This window comes from Vipera berus (assembly GCF_964194415.1).
Source record: "Vipera berus genome assembly, chromosome: 1".
Taxonomy (NCBI): Eukaryota; Metazoa; Chordata; class Lepidosauria; order Squamata; family Viperidae; genus Vipera; species Vipera berus.
The window spans coordinates 37,570,118-37,591,142 of record NC_138202.1 but is presented as its reverse complement, the minus strand read 5'-3'; the positions used below and the strand labels follow the sequence as shown (position 1 = coordinate 37,591,142).

Genomic DNA, 21,025 nt, shown 5'->3' with positions numbered 1-21,025 from the left:
TTCTTTTACTTTTACATGTGGTCTTATTAATGTTATATTCTTTATTTTGATTGGCTAATCAACAGTAAAATTACTATAAAGTTACTAGTAGGTATTTGTTATTGTGTTGTATGTTATACTGTATTAGAAGTCTTGGCTTAGTATCAAGTATGCTGACTAACAGAGCTGCATGTTTCCCTTTGGGAAGAACCTCTTCCTGTTAGCTGGGGGATATTTGATTTTAAGTGGGAGACGGAGAATGTTCTACAGTATGTGAAATTCTTCCCTTCTACAAACTGGCACATGAACAAATTTGTTTGCAAGATTTGTTTCAAATCTTCTAGCTCACAAATGCATTCATAATCTTTCTAATAGAAAGTTGGTGATCTTTGAACCAGCACATATGATAACATGCCATGAAATGTGAATATATATATAAAATACTACAAAAGTATCTACCTTTTTAAAGGGAAATATAGAACTTTAATCACTTATGTAATCATTAACATGTGCTACCATCAGAGTTGTTCCTCTGTTAGAAATTGGTAAAGTTTCAAGGAACCAGGGAGCCTTACTGTATGAACTTTATGATCCCAGAATTCCACGATTGTCACTTGTAATGTTCAGTTGTTATGTCTTAACTAACATGCCAGCTATGGTTATAGAGGTCGGGATTGTCGCAATAATCTGTACCTTTTACCAACCGGAGAAACTGTTTACTTCATTGCATCTGTTGTTGTATTGTACAATGTTGAAGAACAACTGCAGAGACATTATATTGGTCACAATGATGATGTGAAGTGGTAAGCCATGGAAAAGGGAAGTCTGAAAAGAAATCAGAGTAAAACATTCAAAGATCTATCTATATTTTAGCTTATAACTGATAGAGAAAGCATAATGGCAGGCTTAGCATCAAATTTCTGGGGCTGTGAACAAAATTGTCTTAGAAATGGTGGTGGTCCTGGATTCACTGGTAGTGGCTAGAATATAATATAGAGCAGTGATGGCGAACCTTTTAGAGACAAGAGTGCCCAAATTGCAACCCAAAACTCACTTATGTATTATTGGGTGCCAGTTGGGCATGGCCCATTGGGTGGGTGTGGCTGCAGTGGTAACGGCAGACTGGATGGGACTAAAAAATTCAATCAATTTCAACTTTGCGAGATCTTTTTTTTCCCCGCGAGAAGTTGAAATTGATTGATCGAACCTTTTTTTTTGCACACGGTGGTGGAGGCCTAAGGCAAAAAGGTTTTATAAAACCTAGCTGAAGGCCTAGGACTGGGGCGATGATGCGCGTGCCCACAGAGAGGGCTCTGCGTGCCACCTGTGGCATGTGTGCCATAAGTTCGCCACCACGGATATAGAGTCTTACTTGGTTCAATGTTTCATTTTTCCTATTACAAAGCTTGTCAAAAACTACAAAGGGCATACAGCTTATAGATTGAAGCTAAGTACTGGTTTGTCTATAGTAACCCAGGTTCAGGTTGAGGGTAAAGTAGTAGGAAGTAATATTTAAATGGGACAAGTTTACCATATACAATATAAACTATGAATGGAATGGACTGATGGATGGATACAAATTGTTCAAAAGAAACAGGTCTACAAAAAGAAGAGGGGGAGTTGCACTTTATGTAAGAGAATACTACATACAGTAGTGGCCAAAACTGTGGAAACCTTTTGGGAAAAGTGTATTTTTGAAGTTTGATGGCTAATAACACCACTTTTTTTGGAGTAGTACCATAGAATTATATATCAGTAGAAAGATAATTTAATCAAGAATGTAATGCAACATAGTTTGTTCAATTTTCTGTACTGTATTCTATGAAAATTTATAGCCAAATAACCAGAAAAAGGAAGCACAACTTGCTTAGGTTGATAACAGGTAGCTTTCCTTCATCTGATTGTAGCCAATGAGCATGAGTGTTTACAGAGCCAATCAAGGTGTCATCTTGTTTTGGCAATGAGCCAATCAGATCACAGTTGGATTCAGTTATTGTTGTCATGTGTTGAAGCTGAGAGGAGAACATTTGTCAGTGTGTTATGTGATCACTATCAAGTTGGTTGGGTTTTTTTCCTTTCATTTAGTGAGCTTGTAAAATGTAATAAAATTAAAGTAATGGTGCAAAGAGTTGACTGGTTGCCCAGAAAGCGATGTAAAATAGTATTATTAAGTAAACAAGGCTACAGTTATAACGAAATTAGAATAAAAATTGGTGGAAACTTAACCAAAGGTGGCATTTCTAGTGTACACTTTTCCCAAAAGGTTTCCACAATTTTGGCCACTACTGTATCTACAGAAATGCACGTGATGAAAGATAAAATCTCTTCAGAATGTATATGGGTCAATATAAAAGAGAAAAAAAGTGACATTGTCATAGGTGTATATTACAGGCCACCCAACCAATTAGAAGAAATAGATGAACTCTTTGCCAACCAGTTAAGAAACGTATGTAGGAAGCATACCACAGTAGTAATGGGAGATTTCAACTATCCAGATATCAATTGAGAGACAAACTCTGCAGTGAGCGGGAGATCAATCAGATTCCTAATCAACCTAGCCGACAACTTTGTCACCCAAAAGGTGGAGGAGGGAACTAGATGTAAAGCTATACTGGACTTAATCCTTACAAATAGAGAAGTGATAGAGGGAGTTGAAATTGCCGGAACCTTGGGTGAAAGTGACCACGTCATACTGGAATTTAATGTAACAGACACTAGCAACAGAAAACAATCCAACCAGTGTCTTAAACTTCAAAAGAGCTGACTTTAACAAACTCAGATAGAACCTAGGAAAGATCCCATGGATGAAAATCCTAAAAGGGAAAACAACACAAGAAGCATGGGAAACCCTGAAAAATGCGATCATAAAAGTACAGACCAGCACAATACCATTGAGAACAAAAAACATGAAATTCAAGAAGAAACCAGCATGCCTGCACAAAGATCTCTTTGACAAACTGAAAGACGAAAAGGACAAATACAAAAAATGGAAAGGTGCACATAACTAAGGCCGATTATCAGTAGACAGCCAGAACATGCAAAGATGAAGTCAGGAAAGCAAAGGCTCAGAACGAACAAAAACTTGCAACAGAAATCAAGGATAATAAAAAAAAGTTTCTTCCAACATATTAACAACAAGAAAAAAGTCAAGGAAACTGTAGGCCTACTAAAGAGAGAAGATGGCAAGGAAATAACAGACAACAGGGAGAAAGCTGAGCTGCTTAACTCAGACTGCATCAGTCGTCACACAAAAAGAAACTATAGCCGAACATATCAAAAAAACACTGCAAAAGACATACTAGAAACAAAAATTAAAATAAGCAACAAAATGGTAAGAGAACACATATACGACCTTGACAAATATAAATCACTGGTACCTGACAGATTACACCCCAGAGTTCTGAAAAGAACTGGCAGATGTTATCTCAGAACCATTGCATCACATCTTTCATAAATCCTGGAGTACTGGGGAAGTACCTGAGGATTGGAAAAGGGCTGATGTGGTTCCCATCTTCAAGAAAGGGGGGAAAAACACCCAGGAAACACATTCTTTGATAAAGTGACTAAACTAGTAGACCAGTGAAATGCTGTGGACGTAGTATACTTAGATTTCAGTAAGACATTTGATAAAGTAGACCACAACCTACTGCTTGGTAAACTAGAAAAAGGTGGAATAGACAACATCACCACCAGATGGATCTGTAACTGGCTGACAAACTGTACTCAACAAGTACAAGAAGGAAGCAGTGGGATACCACAAGGTTCTGTTTTAGGCCCAGTACTCTTCAATATCTTCATAAATGACTTAGATGAGGGAATTAAAGGGGAGCTCATCAAATTTGCAGATGACACCAAACTGGCAGGAGTAGCCAACACCCCAGAAGACAAACTCAGGATCCAAAAAGATCTAGACAAACTTGAACAATGGGCCCTATCCAACAAAATGAATTTCAGTGTGGGGAAAAGCAAAGTTTTACATTTAGGCAGGAAAGGTACAAAAAAGCTAATACAATCCTGGGTTGTATAAACAGGCATAGAATCAAGATCACGCAAGTATTAGTACCACTTTATAAAACTCTAGCAAGACCACACCTGGAATACTGCAGCCAATTTTGGACACCATATCACAAAAAGATGTTGAGAGTTTGGAAAAAATTCAGAGAAGAGTAACTAAGATGATCAAAAGCCTGGAGACTAAAACATATGAAGAATGGCTGTGGGACTTGGGTTTGGCTAGTCCAAAGAAAAGAAGAAATAGGGGAGACATGATAACAGTATTCCAGTATTTAAGGGGCTACCACCAAGAAGAGCGGGTCACGTTATTCACCAAAGCACCAGAGGGTAGGACAAGAAACAATGGTTGGAAACTGATCAAATAGAGAAGCAGCCTGGTATTAAGAAGAAACTTCCTGACAGTGAGGACAATCAACCAGTGGAACAGCTTGCCTCCAGAAATTGTGAGCTTTCCACCACTGGCGATTTTTAAGAAGAGACTAGACAGTTACCTGTCTGAGATGGTATGGGTTGTCCTGCTTGAGCAGAGGGCTAGACTAGAAGACCTCCAAGGTCCCTTCCAGCTCTATTCTATAATCCTCATCAATTATACATCACCAAATATGCATAATTAGAAAATTATGCATTTTATCTAATAAAATAAAAGGAACAGAAATTGGTGCAACTGCATTTTTAGTCATCTTCATACTTTTAGCATTAGAAGATGCTGTAGATAGATAAATACAATCTGAAAATTTTGTAATGAAAAATAAATGATCAGATCTGAATAGATACTGACATAAAATAAAATAGCATTGTAGGGCACTATAGTATGCAGTAGCATTTAATATTAGATAAAATATATGATAAAATAAGAATGTTTTCTTGTGCACCTCAATAAATTTTTAGGAAATAATCAAGTAAAATGTGTTTTGTTGTTTTCATTCATGTTATAAAAATGCTTTTAAATTTTTATTTAATAAAGGTGTGTTTCCTTTCTCTCCCCCACCTTTTTTTTGGCAGCCTAGCAGTACATCCTGACAGGATTACCATAGCAACTGGTCAGGTTGCAGGGACATCTAAGGATGGAAAAGTAAGCAGTTATTAGAATTTTATTTCCTTGAAATGAAATTATTCTTGCCCTATGCTAGAATTGTTTAATATTAATATAGAGCAGTTGTTGAAATAAAGCCCTAATATTTGTGTTAGTGAATAAGATACTAATTGGTTAATGAAATATATGAAAGAAGTTGACATTGCTCCTAGGCTTCATATTTCAAGCATATTTTTAATCTAAAACTGTATCAGTGTTGTCTTTACTTAAATGTCCATGCCTTGTTATAACATTGATTTGGCTACTTCATAAAGCTTCATAAAATTTCTAAATATTAGAATCATGGTTGTAAATTATTTTGAATTCAGTATTCAGTCTATTCATTTATATGATAGTTCCAGTGTTTGGTATGAGAGTTAATTTATATTAAAATGAAGCTTTAAGATACCATTAATTCAGGATTAAAATGAGGGGGCCTTGGTGCTCTCTGAACTTGGTTTTTTCCTTGCAGATGTTTCATTACCCAAACTATTATATTCTAATTGCTTGCTCTGACAGTATTGGTGGGAATAGTCTTAGAGGTTCTTTGGTTGGGCCGTTTGCTGTTTCTGGAATGTTCTTGATGTATGGCAATGTTATTCTTTTTAGGACTTGGTTGGGCTGTACTGGGTTGACACTTTTTGATAAAATTGCATGGATATCCATTTTGTTAGAATATGTTGTATAGATGTTCTGTTTCCTTTTTCTGCTGTTCAGGGTTGCTGCAGTGACTTTGTGCTCGTCTAAATAAAGTTCTTATGCAGCTTCTCTTGTGGGAGGTTGGGTTGCTTTGGTGTGGAGCACTTGGATGGTGTGAGTGATTTTTCTGTAGACTTGCGTTTCTAGTTTGCCAGTGTGGTCTCTGCTGATCAAGATGTCCAGGAAGGGTAGTGAGTTGTTGTTTTCTTCTTCTCTGGTAAACTGGAATCCTTTGAAAATATTGGTGATGGTTCTGTGAGTGTTCTCTAATTGGTCCTTTTTTATTATGGTGAAGGTGTCGTCTATATCAGTGGTTCCCAACCCCCAGGCTGCGGCCTACTATGAGGCCACGGCCCACTACCAGGCCATGGCCTATTTGGAATTGGACTGCATGAGTGGCTGGCTGGAGTGCGCACGCACCTGCACCAGCCTGCCACTCACACAAGGGATACCATTATATTTATATTCTGTTTATTGGTTTTCAATAGTTGTCTGGTTGGTCATTTTAATTAGGACCCAGATTGTTGGGGGCAATTAAGCTGACTTTGTAATAATGCCGCTTAGGGGGTGTGTGAAAGCCCTAATAAGCAGGCATATACATAGAATGAAGGCTACTGCTAAGCTTGTAAGCCGCCCTGAGTCTTCGGAGAAGGGCGGGATATAAATGGAATTAAAATAAAATAAAAATAAATAAAATAATTATATAACATGGGATTAATTCTTAAATTTGACACAACATATATTCTTTTCATTTTTCATTTATTTAAACATACTGTAAAACCTTGGCTGGATTAAAATAGTTTCCTTGAAAATGTTTTAAAAGATGCATTAATATCCTTAATTTGGTCTTTTAATGTCATTTTTCTGCTATTAATTTAAAAACTTAAAAACCTCTGCTAGGTCACATTTTTGATATCCATAAACTAACATAATGGATAATGTCTCTTAGCCCGACTAACTTCACAGATTTGTGTTGTGGGATAAAATAAGAGCAGACATGTCAAACTCACAACATCACGTGACATCGCACAATGTATTGGGAGAGTTTTGCCATTGCCGGCAATGGGGTGGGTGCTGCTTCTGGATGACGCATCCGGCCTGCGGGCCAGCAGTTTGACACCCCTGAATAAGAGGAATGTTTATATAACTTGAACTCCTAAATGAAAGGCAGGATATCAGTCTAATAAATAAACTAAGTGTAATCTCATGAATTAGTCCACTGAACTAATTTCAGTCATCAGTATATAAATATTTTCTCTCTCCTGTGCAAGTTGTAGTTCAAGCTTAAATTTACAAAGGTTGCTCTCTAGTGGTCCTGTAAATGCATTGCATGATATTATATTAAAATATGTCAATTTAGAAACATATAAGGGTACTCCAAATGCAGATTGTATCTGCAGTTAATTATAATTTGAAAGCCCATTTGTTTATGGCTAGATTTTAATCTATAAGGCTTTTCAGTTTTTAAAAATATATCATTTTGAAGATTTTATAGATAAGAATGGCAAGCCCTTTCCAGGCAGTCATCAAGAATCACCCTTGACTTGAAGGTTCCCCAAACAAAAAATTATACATAATTAGTTTTACTGTAACAAGAAAATACTGTGTTTCCCTGAAAGTAAGACCTAACCCAAAAATAAACCCTAGGCTGATTTTTGGGGGTGGGTCTAATGTAAGTCCTACCCCAAAAATAAGCCCTAGTTTTGGGGTGAGGCACATGCCTAAAAATCAAGCTGGGATGGGGGAGTGGAGCTGCCCCATGTACCTAGCACCTGCTTACCAAGCCTCCCATGAATCAACACCTGCCTCTCCTTGCTGGCATCCCCCAGTCTGTATTTCGCAGTCCTCAGCCTCAGCCTGTGTGGCCAAGAACCGAGCTATGGATTCAATCCATAGCTGGATTGAATCTGGCTGCAGAGGCCTTCCGGAAAGGCTTCTGCAAAGTGCAGGCCGGAGCTCCATTCTCAGTTTCAGAATGAAGCTGCTCCTTCAGCTGCAGAAGAGGTGGGCCAACTGGGCAGGGCTGTTGGTGCCACGCCACAAGGTGAGTGGAAAAGACACCCCCCCTGAAAATAAGACCTGGCGCATCTTTTGGAGGAAAAAAAAAGACTGGGCCTTATTTTTGGCGAAACCTGGTAGAGAAAGCATTTATATAAAACTTTAGAATTTTCATATTATGGAAAGGGACACAATAGAATCTTAATATATTCATGAACTCAAATAGACTTCTATTAATTTTAGTCAACTTATATCCCCCCCAGTGCCCTCCAAAAATACCAGGGACCTTTCTCTCTTCCCAATAATTCAAGCACCAGAATTTTAGAATATTTATTTGTAAGAATATTTTTCAAAGTTAGATTTTTTTGATTTTTGATTATATGCTATCAAGTCACAGTCAACTGTTAGTAATCACATAGATTTTTTTCCCATGACAATTGCCCCTGACTTAGTCCTTCAGGACTTCCAATGATGCATTCATCACCAATGTAATTGACTATCCATTTTGCTGCTTGGTCATCCTGTTCTCTTTCACCTTCGAAGTAGGATAATTTGGGCCTGGTCATTTGTGCCTTGCATGAGAACTCTGGGTTGATTGGTTTGATAATCCATTTGCTTTGTTCCCATTTAGACTTTAGATTGCTTCAGTGCATATGGGAGTGTAGCACCAGTTTGCAATTCTGGAAAAAGAATGTGCTTGATTAAAAGTTGCAAATAGGTGCTGCTCTTCATGCATTCTAAAGCATCTTTTTGCCTTTTACCTCAAGTACTCCATAACTGTAATATCTGCACTTCAAATGAAGCCTAAAAGAGTTATTTCAGTTAAGACTTCTAACAAATTCATAGTACTAATTGTGGGCTCTGTCATTTGAACTGAAGTGCTTTTACCATTTTCCAAAGAATTTGAATAGAATTGTTTTAGTGTTTATGACATTAGATCACTGCAAATATGGGAATATTATGAGATGATTAGTGGTTCCTCAAGCTGACCAATAGGAAAGTACAGAAATCCTGAGTAGGTGCCTTCCTCTCCAACTACATTGATTCATGGAATAACCAAATAATCCCATTACTGCTCTACATAAAAACAGGGAAAATAAAGTTATAAACAGCGCCTCCCTTTTTGACTGCATGTATCTATTTGACTGTTTTGCAAAAAAAAAATATGAGTTGTTATTATGAAGAAAAAGTGCAAAACATCAAGATATCATTGTTCCAGCATATAAATTTCTATTAAAAGTAGGGTGGTATGGATGATGGTATGGAACCATAGCTTTTAGCCAGGTGCCTTCATTGCAAGGTAAATCACAGCATAGATTTATTTGAACTCCCTGTTCAGGGTGGCTCAGTGGCTTAATGATACTGGAGATGGCCTCAACTCCAGTGTTTCGAGCTCCAGCACTGATTGTCAGGGTGAGCTCCTGTCACTTGTTTTAGGTTCTGTCTGCCCAACAGTTTGAAAGCAAATTTTGTGCAAGTGGACAGATAGGTACCACTTTGGTTGGGAGATGAGCTGGTGCTCAGTGCAGGCAGGCAGTTTCCTGCTAGCTTTGAACCTTTCTGGTTGTGGTGCCCGTTTACAAGACAGCTCTGGGAAAGGAGGGGGCCTTTGGTGACGCTGCAGGGATAGCTGCTCATCTTTCTCTTTGGTGGAAAGCCAGCTCACTCTCATGTAGCGTACCTTGGGAAGCCCACCAGCATTTCCTATAACAGAGTTAGTAACTTGGCAAGCCAAACCAATACTCAGCACTAGCATTGTGGTCTCCTGGCTACTGTAACAGTATACTAACAACAACCACAATAACTGGTCAGGAGATGGTTAAGACAAGAGTTCAAAACATATTGTTTATATAAGCAGGTAGAATCAACCCAGGAGTTTTTTAAAACAGGGATTGTGACATTGACTGAAATATTGAAACTGTGTTCATGAATAGGTTTGTCTGTGAAATTTACTGGGACCTTGATGTACAGAGAATAGGAGGAAGAATGAAGGAAGAGTTTCTGCCAAAGGGAAAATGGACTGCTTCCAAACTGGGCAGAGCAGATCATACAGTGACATTTTGCCATGTGGCATAGCTTATATGCCAATACCAGATCAGTGCAGTTCTACATGGGCAGGTGTCCCAAAACCTTTAGCAGCAATATGCCCATAGTTAATTATTGTACCTTCAAACTTTGGCATAGAATGGACTGTTGTTCAAAATACCTGTCGTTTGCCTTGAGCTGGGTTGATGACTTCAAACAGAATAATGTTTGAATGAATGAACCTTTATTGTCAAGTACAACATGTACTGTATACATTGAGATTGGCTGAGCCTCCCTTCATGCTCCCCCCAACTCAGTGACAACAAACCCACCATCTTGTTACACCATGTGAGCTAATTGCACAACACACTTGACCTCACAAGTCAATCATACATAAAGCTATTTCCCATTCAAGAGCCTGACAGCCCATGGATAGAAGCTGTTCTTCAGCCTGTTGGTACGGCTGGCTATACACCTGTATCTCCTACCCGATAGTAGGAGAGTAAAGAGGTACTGACCAGGGTGTAAGTCATCCCTGAGAATTTTCCTCACTCTTCCAAGGCAACGAGCCTTGGCGATGTCATCCAGTGGTGTCAGGGAACAGCCCACGATGTTTTGTGCTGTGCTCACCACCCTCTGTAAAATATTCAAGTAACAAATTGCTGTAATAATTTGACCACAGATAATAGAACCTCTTATTTTCTTACTTATGTTTCTGCAAACTGAAAATGTTCAGGATGTTGAGAATTGTTTAACTCTGCCCTTAAAGCATCTTCTATTTTTGTTCACTGACTTTTACAGCAATTACTGCCTCATGTCCGCATTTGGGATTCTGTTACTTTGAATACACTACATGTAATTGGCATGGGATTCTTTGATCGAGCTGTTACATGCATTGCATTTTCTAAGTCGGTGAGTAATATCTAATGTATATTTAATATACTTTGTAAGCTTCTCATGGCCAATTGTAAGTTTTTTAAAATTAAGACTGCAGGATGTCTGTGGAAATTTTCAGTCATCCAGGTCATAGTTGTCTCAAAGGTGATTTTTCAAAAAGGCAACTGGACTGTTTTTTCTTTAAGACTGCTGGAAATTTTTTCTTTGTAATCAAATGCATTTTGGGGAACTTGACTTCAGAGTTGGTTGCATAGATTTTACCTATAAATAATATGATTTGTTTCAAGAGATTTTCTCTGAAAAATATGAATTCGTTTTGAGTGCACTCTTTACTTAATAAAGGAAAGACGTTGTAACTATAAGAACACAGTTTTCAAATATATTTATAGGTATAAATGTTGTTATATAATATTGCTAAATAGCTCAGGGCTTTTTTGTCATAGAATGCTCAGAACGGAGTTCCGGCACCTTTTTTGGATGGAACCTTGTAGGGTAGGCAAGGCGGGTTGTATGACATGTGTAAGTTCCGGCACCTTTTTGTTTTACAAAAAAAAGCACTGGCTATCTTTATATTTTTTACATTTCTTTACTTTTATACTAAGAAAAGGATAATCTCCTTTTTGAATAAGAGAAACATTTAGATTTAGAACTCTGCTCAACTGGAAGACAATCTGTGGAATTAGCTGAATGCATAAAGAGAAGGAGATTATTTTATTTGTCTTAGAATTCATACAGTTTACGTTTCACATTAAAAACAGTTGCAGTTTCTTCACTGATAACTGACTGCAAATACATCTTTGTTTAAGCTATATGGTCTCAACATTCTCAAGATGGTTTGGTTCTTAAGCCATTTTTTCAGGCAAAGTATTTGTAATATCCTAAGTACAAAACTAGCTGGAAGATGAGTGCTATTAATCACTTGGTTTTGAAATAGCAAGCAACTGAAGGATGATGGAGTACTTCATGTTTTATTTCAGAATGGAGGCAGTAACTTGTGCTCTGTAGATGACTCCAATGACCATGTGCTTTCAGTATGGGACTGGCAGAGGGAAGAAAAAGTTGCAGAGGTCAAGGTATTTTGCATTTGTGTGTTGCTTGAAATGAGCAGGATTTTTTTCTTGTGGTCAAAAAATATCCATAATATTTCATCTTCATCCCAGCATCTTGTTGATGTTGATGTTGATGTGACCACTAGTCTTGCTGTTAAATCCTTTTCCTGTTGAAATGTATCCTTCATTATACCTGAATGCTATGGGAGAAAATATCCTGCCTCTTCTGTACATCTGTAATAAGATTTTCTTATCAGTAAGAAACTTGTTTTGTATGGATAAAGTGGAAATGAAGAAAACTGCATTATTCATAGCTCTCATTTCTAAATTGTGCCAAGACCTTCTGGCACTATAAAAGGTGCAGATTTATCTTTTTTAGTGTAAAATCCACACTTGCAACAGTTCAGTAACTTGAGATTCGTGTATGAGAAATCATTATATATCTTTAAACAATCTTTACTCATTTGTACATGTAAGTAGACTGCATATGTAAAAGTTATGTTCTTTTAAGAGAAGAGACATTTTCCAAACCTTTACATGAAGTATTTTAGGTTTAGGTTTTATTTAATTTGTATACCGCCCTTCTCCCTTGAGTTTATCTATTTGTTTTAATTTAAATAAGAAAGTCACAGTGCACTAATACGTTATCAAACAAGGAGTTCTTGGAACTTGATATTGAAATTATTGCTTTTGTTTGCAAATATAAAATATTTTTTCTTCTTCTTAGTGCTCTAATGAAGCAGTATTTGCCGCTGATTTTCATCCTACAGACACTAATATAATAGTTACATGTGGAAAATCTCATCTTTATTTTTGGACGATTGAAGGGAATTCTCTTATCAAAAAGCAGGGATTATTTGAGGTACAAATGTTTGTGTTCTTGTTTATTTTTTCCCTTGCAGCCAGAGGATCATTAAGGGAATGATGATTTGCTCTGCTGTCGTGCTGTTTCTTTAGAAACCAGGACACAGTGCTTTAATGATACATGGCATCATAAGCAGCAGAATTAATTTCTTTATTTCTTTTGTACCCTGAACTATTCCCTAGCAACCTTCTTCTTAATGTATAATTTCATTTCTTTCTTTTAAATCCCAACAAAATGATTTTCCTCATTAGAAAGCATGAAATCAGTAATTTAATTATTTTAAACTATCAAGTATTAACTATCAACTTAACCATAATTAAGTGAAGTCTGTTTCATTACAGTGAAATTAAAACTAGAGTTACCTATGTAGCTAAAAAAGGGACGCGGTGTGGCTCAGTGGGTTAGGATGCTGAGCTTGTCGATCAGAAGGTCGGCAGTTTGGCGGGTCGAATCCCGAGTGCCGCGTAACAGAGTGAGCGCCTGTTACTCGTCCCAGCTTCTGCCAACCTAGCAGTTCGAAAGCACGTAAAAATGCAAGTAGAAAAATAGGGACCACTACGGTGGGAAGGTAACAGCGTTCCGTGCGCCTTTGGCGTCTAGTCATGCCGGCCACATGACCACGGAGACGTCCTCGGACAAGCGCTGGCTCTTCGGCTTTGAAACGGAGATGAGCACCGGCCCCTAGAGTTGGAAACGACTAGCACGCATGTGCGGGGGAACCTTTACCTTTACCTATGTAGCTAAAAATAATTTAAAAGAGTGAATCAAAAATTTACTGTATTATTAAAATCATGGCTATTTGGTGATTGCACTATTAAGATGTTTTTGCTACTATTGATCACTTTCTTATTTTCATAAACTTTCTGTGCTTAATAGAATCCCATTGTGCACACTATTGTGCTATTTTTTTATTATTTCTTTTCTCTTTTGCTTGATAAATCTTAAAGTTGAGGTTTCCCTCTCTCTCTCTATTTCCTTGCCATTTTCCTGAATCAATATTTGGCATCATCAACTAAAAAAATGGTTTTGTTTTCTAATACTTGTTCTTACACTTTTTTGTCAAATTTATTTCGCCACTTATCTCCCCCCAAGTCTAGCAAAAATGGACAAAAAACCCTCTTTGATATGTTGAAAATGTAGAAAATTGCCAGGGACCTACTATCACATGTGGTGAGAATGCCCAAAAGCTCAAGAATTTTAGCAACTGATAAAAAACTAGCTGGAAGAGATATTATCACAAAAAATCAAATTAAAACCAGAAACCTTTTTATTAGGGATTATTAAAATTCAGTAAAGGATCTTTATATTTAGTACTGCACATTCTAACTGCAGCAAGACTAGCCTGTGCTCAGAAATGGAAGAGAAAAGAAACCCCTACCGAAGAAGAAGTAATAAATAAAATCCTATCCTGCACTGAAATGGATAGGTTAACGTTAGAGCTTAAAAATAAAACCGAAACAGACTATTACGAAATTTGGAATGAAGTGTATAAATGGCTAGAGTCAAGGAGGAATGCTGGGACGAATGTTGATTGATATGTTGACAGTTTATTCTCTATAAGATAGAATTGAAAATTATTTAATCACAACGTACATGATCGAAAGAATGCCTACTAAGAGAGTTCATAGATTCTATATGTATTTTTTGTTATAACATAAAGAAATCTTTTTCTTTTCACAAGGTAATACTAATAGCATTATTTAAACCAGGGAACTTGTATCATGTCCACCGTGGTTTTTTTTAAACTGTATATTCAGTAAAAAAAATTGTAAAAAAAAAAAGACCAAGGGAGAGAAAGCATATATACAATGTGAGCTATTCACTTCATTGATTAAATACATATACACTTGTTCTACAACATTAAGACTGTAATATAACTTTCTCACTTTTAAACCCTGAAGACAAGGCATTGGTCTTATGTTTTTTCTCCATTGTGGAGAAAAGCTGTGTTTTTAAATAGTTAATATGTTGATAACTGAACGAAATATATGAAATATATAATAAAGGTCCAGTTGCTCAATAATGTTCTATTTTATCCTGTAGAAACAAGAAAAGCCAAAGTTTGTGTTATGTGTGACATTTTCTGAAAATGGTGATACAATCACAGGAGATTCAAGTGGAAATATCTTAATATGGGGAAAGGGTAAGAAAAGAATGAATTTGCATAATAGTAAATGACTATTTACCATATACAGAAGAATTTTTTTTCTTTAGACATACACACAAATAGAAAGTAAGATTTTTGAGACATTTTAATACAATTTTATGCAAAAATGATATTTTCAAAATACTAGATTGGATATCATATATCACATCATATATCATATATCATATCATATCATATATCATATCATATCATATCATATCATATCTATACAATTAGTAAATAAGCACCAGCAGCTGGAAAAAACAGATTACCTACAAAAATTGCTTACTTTTTTTTACCACCTCCCCCTCCACACACATATTTTCTGTAGAGCAGAAAGATTGGTTAGGAAAAGATTTCAACAGAGTACTTTCAGCTGTTTTCATAGTGCATCCACAACTTCTAGCCCTGGGTTGCTGGCCCAATCACATTGTTCTTGATGTGTAAAAGGACACAACTCTTGAAATCCCTTTCTCTCCAATCTCTTTGCTTTGAAGATGAGTGGTGGTGGTCAGAATTGTCCAATTTCTATAGGCAATCTTTCCTTAGCTTGACCCTCCCCCCACCCCCAAGACCAAAGAAACTGAAGAGAAAGAGATTTCCAGAGAGGAAACTGTTTGCTCTTCTACATATCAAAAGCAGTGCAATTGCACCAGCAGTAGGACGGGTCAGGAATTTGCCTATACAAATTGCTTGCAAAACAGAGAAATGGAAAGAAAGATCTTTCAAGAGAATACTTTTTTGAACAAGCTGGCCTGGCCTGATGAGGGGATTGGGGGGGGGGGTTGCTACTGTTTTTTATTAGGTTTTAATGATGTATTTTAGTATGTGGGCATTTATTTAATCTTGTTTTAACTTTTGTAATTTGTATTTTTATTCTTGCCCTGTTCACCGCCCTGAGTCCTTCGGGAGAAGGGCGGTATAGAAATAGTATTAAATAAATAAATAAATAAATACTGTAAGCTGTTTCTATAGTACGTCTGTGGCCAGCACTGTAATGTATTGGAATTTTTATTTGAACTGTTCACGTGCCTGTTTGAATGCTGCTTAAGGTTGCTTAATGGTGTGTCTGTGTAACAGTCACCGACTAAGCCAGACTTGCTGTTTCCAAGAAGATCATTGGATGATTTGGGGCATGAATGGGTTTCTTTAAACCTATTGGCCACCACCTAGTGGCCAACCATATAAGTAGCTGCGCAGCAGCCTCTGTTTCAGTTCTGTTCCTGTTTGCCTCAATAAAGCAATGTTCCTGTTTGCAACATCTCGTCTCACTTATTGTCTGCAAAGAACCGGCTACACAATAAGCACGATTGGATTGTTTTCAAGATTGTTGTTGTTAGCTGCAAAGTCGTGTCCGACCCATCGCAACCCTATGGACAGCGTTCCTCCAGGCCTTCCTGTCGTCTACCATCTTCTGGAGTCCATTTAAGCTCACGCCTACTGCTTCAGTGACTCCATCCAGCCACCTCATTCTCTGTCGTCCCCTTCTTCTATTGCCCTCAATCTTTCCCAGCATTAGGCTCTTCTCCAGTGAGTCCTTCCTTCTCATTAGGAGAAGATGTGCTCGAGTAAATAGCTTACTTTTCTACAATCCTTTTCTCTCAATATCTCATCTCCACAATGGGGGAGGAAAGAAAAAAAATCACAGGTCAGGAACAAGGCAAAACATTGTCTGCAATGGTGATCACATGAGTGAGGGATGCTGTGAGCTTGTAAATGGGCTGTAAATTTATTCATATGGTCCATCCAATGAGATTGAGCTGGTGCAGTGGTTAGAATAACCACAATTAGGAGTTTGATCCTGACTGGCCTTCCATTCTTCCGAGGTCAGTAAAATGAGGACTCAGATTGTTGGGGGCAATATGCTGACATTTGTAAGCCACTCAGAGAATGCCGTAAAGCATTATGGAGTGGTATATAAGTTTAAGTTTAAGTTTATTGAATTTATATACCGCCCTTTTCCTGTAGGACTCAGGGCGGTTTACAAGGTATTTAAAAACGTCAATACGTCAATACGTCAATACGTCAAAACGTCAAAAGTTAAAAACAATTAAAAATAATTAAATTTGATCCCTAAAAATATAAAACCCCAATTTATGTCTTAAGTGCTATTGCTATGGATAGGCACTCAGGGTCCACTCCTTTAGGGACTCTTATGTGCAAGGCACAAACAGTTGAGTCTTCTCTATTGCTGTCCATTTCTTTGGAATAGCCTATTATCTGAAATTAGACTTCCCCAATCCTGTTTTGTTTTATGTAATCATGAAAATCTGTTTTTTAAAGAAATCCCTAAGAGGAGATCTAGGATAAGTTAGAAATCCAATCTTTTTTTTATAGTTGACTTATTGTTTTTTTTTTCTTTTCAAAACTAACATTTCTTTAGAGCTCCTGACCAGAAAGAAATTATACTGGCCACCACACTGTATTTCCTTTAGCAACGGAAAAACTAAATGAATAATCCAATAAAACATTGTTTTTAGTGAGCTTCTGTCCTCTTCTTTCCAGGTACCAACAGAATAAGCACTGCAATTCAAGGAGCTCATGAAGGGGGCATATTTGCCCTTTGTATGTTACGAGATGGCACCCTTGTGTCTGGAGGTGGAAAAGATAGGAAGTTGATATCTTGGAATGGGAATTATCAGAAAATTCATAAAACTGAGGTAATGACTCCAGGCTTTAAAACTAACATTTTTGTTTTAAAGAACGTTCATTGTTTTACCACTTGATGCCTGAAGAGGCACTTTCCCTTATTTCTTCTAAAAATATTAGTGTGATTTTTATTACAAGAATATGTATTCTAAGTACATATATTGATAACTTTGGATAAATCACATAATTCACCTGTTTTGAAGAGGCCATATATTTTGATGTTATCCTACAAATTTGCCCTACTTTTTCCTGTCCTTTGAAAAAGCTGTGAATAAGCTGTATTTTTAGCTGTACTTTTGTACTTGTATCCAAAGAACTGCCTATTTTGCCGTTGCACCTTAGAATTATTGAATTAAGAAACTATAGAATACATAACTTTCTATCCAATTATCTTCTTCATTTGTGAGGGAATGCTCATCATAGTTCCATAGACTCATGGACCACTCACCAACTCTCTGTATAGATCTTTGAAGTGGGTGAATAAAATGCAGTCTGGAGAAACAGATGGTTTGTCTTGTAAAATATAAAAATTATGCATTTATTAAATTTGCTTATGGGTCAGTTTTGTCATAACTACTTTGAATTGTAACTGAGAGTGGCTACAAATTAACCATTTCCTCTGTGTTCCTGGAATCCTTAAAAATTCTTTATTTCAAACAAAAAAAATGCTCTTCTCAACTTCATTTTTTTCTGCTTCTAACTAACAAAAGTTACTTCTGTCTTGCTTCCCAAAAGAAAAAACTGATTCAGCTGAATAAATATCTTACCCACTCCACTGATATCTTTATATAAGCACAATAGGACTGTATACTTGAAAAATAATTATATACACACTTAATTTAATTATTTCTATTTTTTTTTCTAAAACAGATTCAGGAGCAGTTTGGTCCTATAAGAACAATAGCAGAAGGAAAAGGTGACATTATTTTGATAGGAACCACTCGAAACTTTGTGCTCCAAGGTTCTTTGACAGGAGACTTTTTTCCCATTACCCAGGTAGTTATTTTTTTAGTACACTCTTTCCCTAAGACCCATGTTTTCGAAAACATGTAACATTAAATATATTACTTTTTAGAAAAATGCTGCATGATAAGCCTGAACAAACTATTCTTGCAGATGAGTTGAGAATTTGCTAAATAAGTAATAATTTTATAGAAAGTCTATCTAACCCCAATTTACAGTTTTACAGGCAGGGAACAGACTAGATTTTTAAAGCTGTTGTTCTCTTGTATTACCAATAAGTGCACCAGATGTGGAATTATCTACACTTCATTTAAAGACAATAATCCTGGATTATTAAACACAGTATGCCTAAGCCTTCCTTTATACAAATCAGTAAATTAATTATGCATAAACAAATTAGCATATTTGAACCTTGAAATTATGGATTACTGTATTCAGACAAGCCAGGATTATTTCTTTTTACACAAACAAACTAATTATACATGGCTAAATTAGCATTATATTTAAATGTTGAGTTCAGATATAACCTTTGGCCCAGATATAATCTAAGACGTTTGTGCCTGGATTGTATACTAGCTTTCATATGTGTGTAAAACCAAGTGAAACATAATATGCACTATCAAATACCTTATTCATGTTGTGTATTCATATTATTTCTGGCTTATGATGCCATACAAACTATTGTTCATTTACCAAAGACATGTTTCTGTGTTAATTCAGGGCCATACCGATGAACTTTGGGGACTAGCAGCACATCCCACCAAACCTCAGTTTTTTACATGCGGGCAAGACAAACACATTATGCTCTGGGATTCGATCAGCCATCGTCCAATCTGGAACAAAACTATAGAGGTATTTTTTTTAAAAAGAGTTAAAATATAATTTTGCTTTTATAACAAATTATTAAGTGAGGAATTGGGAATATTTTTAAAACTAAGAGCTGTATCCACTCTGAACAAGCATATCAAGGGAGAATCACTACTTGACGTAGGCAAGAACAGAATAATTGCTATTATGTATTTTGCTGTGTCTTCTCTTGGATATATGCACGGCATTCATCCCAATGTTGATTCATCTCCATATACATTCACATATCTACCGACCCTTACATTCACCTCCAGAACCACTTTCTCATATACATAACACATACCCTGCACATTCCCATTCACACACCTGATTCACTTACATAATATCAAAGCTTCCAATTCACAGCATTCTTTCCATGTTGCTTATGAGAAATTGAGCCATTTTTCATCATGTGATATTGAAGGATTTCCAGGTATCCACTATCTGAATGAGAGAAAAATCCCCCTCCCCCATTTCCCTCTATTGGAGACTTTAGCAAGGAGAATGGTAAATCTTGCATGGTGGTGCACTCTCAGAGAGACTGTTTACAGTTAGAAAGATTTGACAGAAATGGTTCATTCTGTTTTTCCGTATAATAATAGTCTGTTAGGGACTTCCGGTGGCTGCGCGGCGACGGAGACAGCCTTCCCGGGCTGCCCGCGGCTCAGCTGAGTGTTTTTTCGCCCGAAACAGCGCCGATCAGCTGTTTGGGCGAATTTGAAGCCCCCTCCTCGGGAGAAGAGGAGGGGGTGAGGCCCCAGGTAGGGGTTGAGTTCTCCGGGGCCGCCTGAGCTTGGAGCTTGGGCGGCTGAAGGATTGAACTCCCCCGAAGCCTGGGTTGCTCCCAGCTGGCCAGCGTCTCTGCTCCGGATTTCTTGGAGCAGAGCCAGGCGTCTGCGACCACCCCTGCCTGAAGAAAGGACTATGGATTAAAAGGAGCAGGCAGAGCGGTACAAGAGGAAAAGGTGAAGAGGATTATTTTATTTTACTCTCGAGCTTGATGGACTTTTTAAACTTTAAGTGAAAGTGCGTCACAATTGAAAGTTAAAGATGGCGACTAAACCTCCCCCTAAAACTCTTCGGAGTGGTGGATCTTCTCCGGTGCAACAATCATCATTACAGGCGTTGCATCCTCCTGATGTATTGACACCGAAGGATTTACGAGATGCTCTGGATAAACATGCCCAGGTACTTTTGGAATCAATTAACCAATCAATGGGTGATAAATTTGCACAGATGGAGGAGAAATTGGAGAAACTGGAGGAGAGAATAGAAGAGAGGATGGAACAGAAGTGCAGCGTGATGAAGGTAGACATTTTGACCAAAGTGCATAAAGTGGCGGAATGTGTGGAAGATTTGGATGAAAAAGTGGATGATTTGATTCAAAAGAATGCCATATTAGAAGCAAAAGTACGGGAGAATGAAGATTTAAGAGATAAAATGGAAAGAGAATTAAGTCTTGCTCAATATCACCAGATGCAGTTTGCTGTTAGAATTAGAGGCTTAAAAGAGAATACTAAGGAAGATCTAAAGCAGCTGGTTTCTGAGGCTCTTGAAGTGGTACTGAATCAGCCAGCATCTGAAATAAGAGAAGGTATGGATAAAGTGTTTCGTGTGAACTCATGGATTGCTAGACAGAGAAAGTTGCCTAGAGATGTGGTGGTTTACTTTGCTAAAAGAGAAATTAGAGATGAAGTTATACAAGCTGCCTATGATGCTAAAGTTGTGATTGCTGATCAAGAAGTCTTGGTTTTAAAAGAAATTCCTCCAAAGATTTTAAGGAGAAGGAAGGACTTTACATTTCTTGTGCAAGAGCTCAAGCA

The 21,025-nt window shown here is 37.2% G+C and overlaps 1 protein-coding gene across 2 annotated transcripts in view; it reads left to right on the top strand.

The window, feature by feature from the left end:
* The window catches only part of EML1 (EMAP like 1), a 149,706-nt gene that overhangs the window by 108,058 nt on the left and 20,623 nt on the right, over positions 1-21,025 (top strand). For both annotated transcript variants that reach the window (XM_081336730.1, XM_081336729.1), the window contains 9 exons: positions 633-782; positions 4,996-5,065; positions 10,589-10,699; positions 11,662-11,757; positions 12,461-12,595; positions 14,642-14,741; positions 17,250-17,404; positions 18,264-18,389; positions 19,077-19,208. In XM_081336730.1, the coding sequence (XP_081192856.1) occupies positions 633-782; positions 4,996-5,065; positions 10,589-10,699; positions 11,662-11,757; positions 12,461-12,595; positions 14,642-14,741; positions 17,250-17,404; positions 18,264-18,389; positions 19,077-19,208 (1,075 nt within the window). The remainder of the gene's footprint in view (positions 1-632; positions 783-4,995; positions 5,066-10,588; positions 10,700-11,661; positions 11,758-12,460; positions 12,596-14,641; positions 14,742-17,249; positions 17,405-18,263; positions 18,390-19,076; positions 19,209-21,025) is intronic.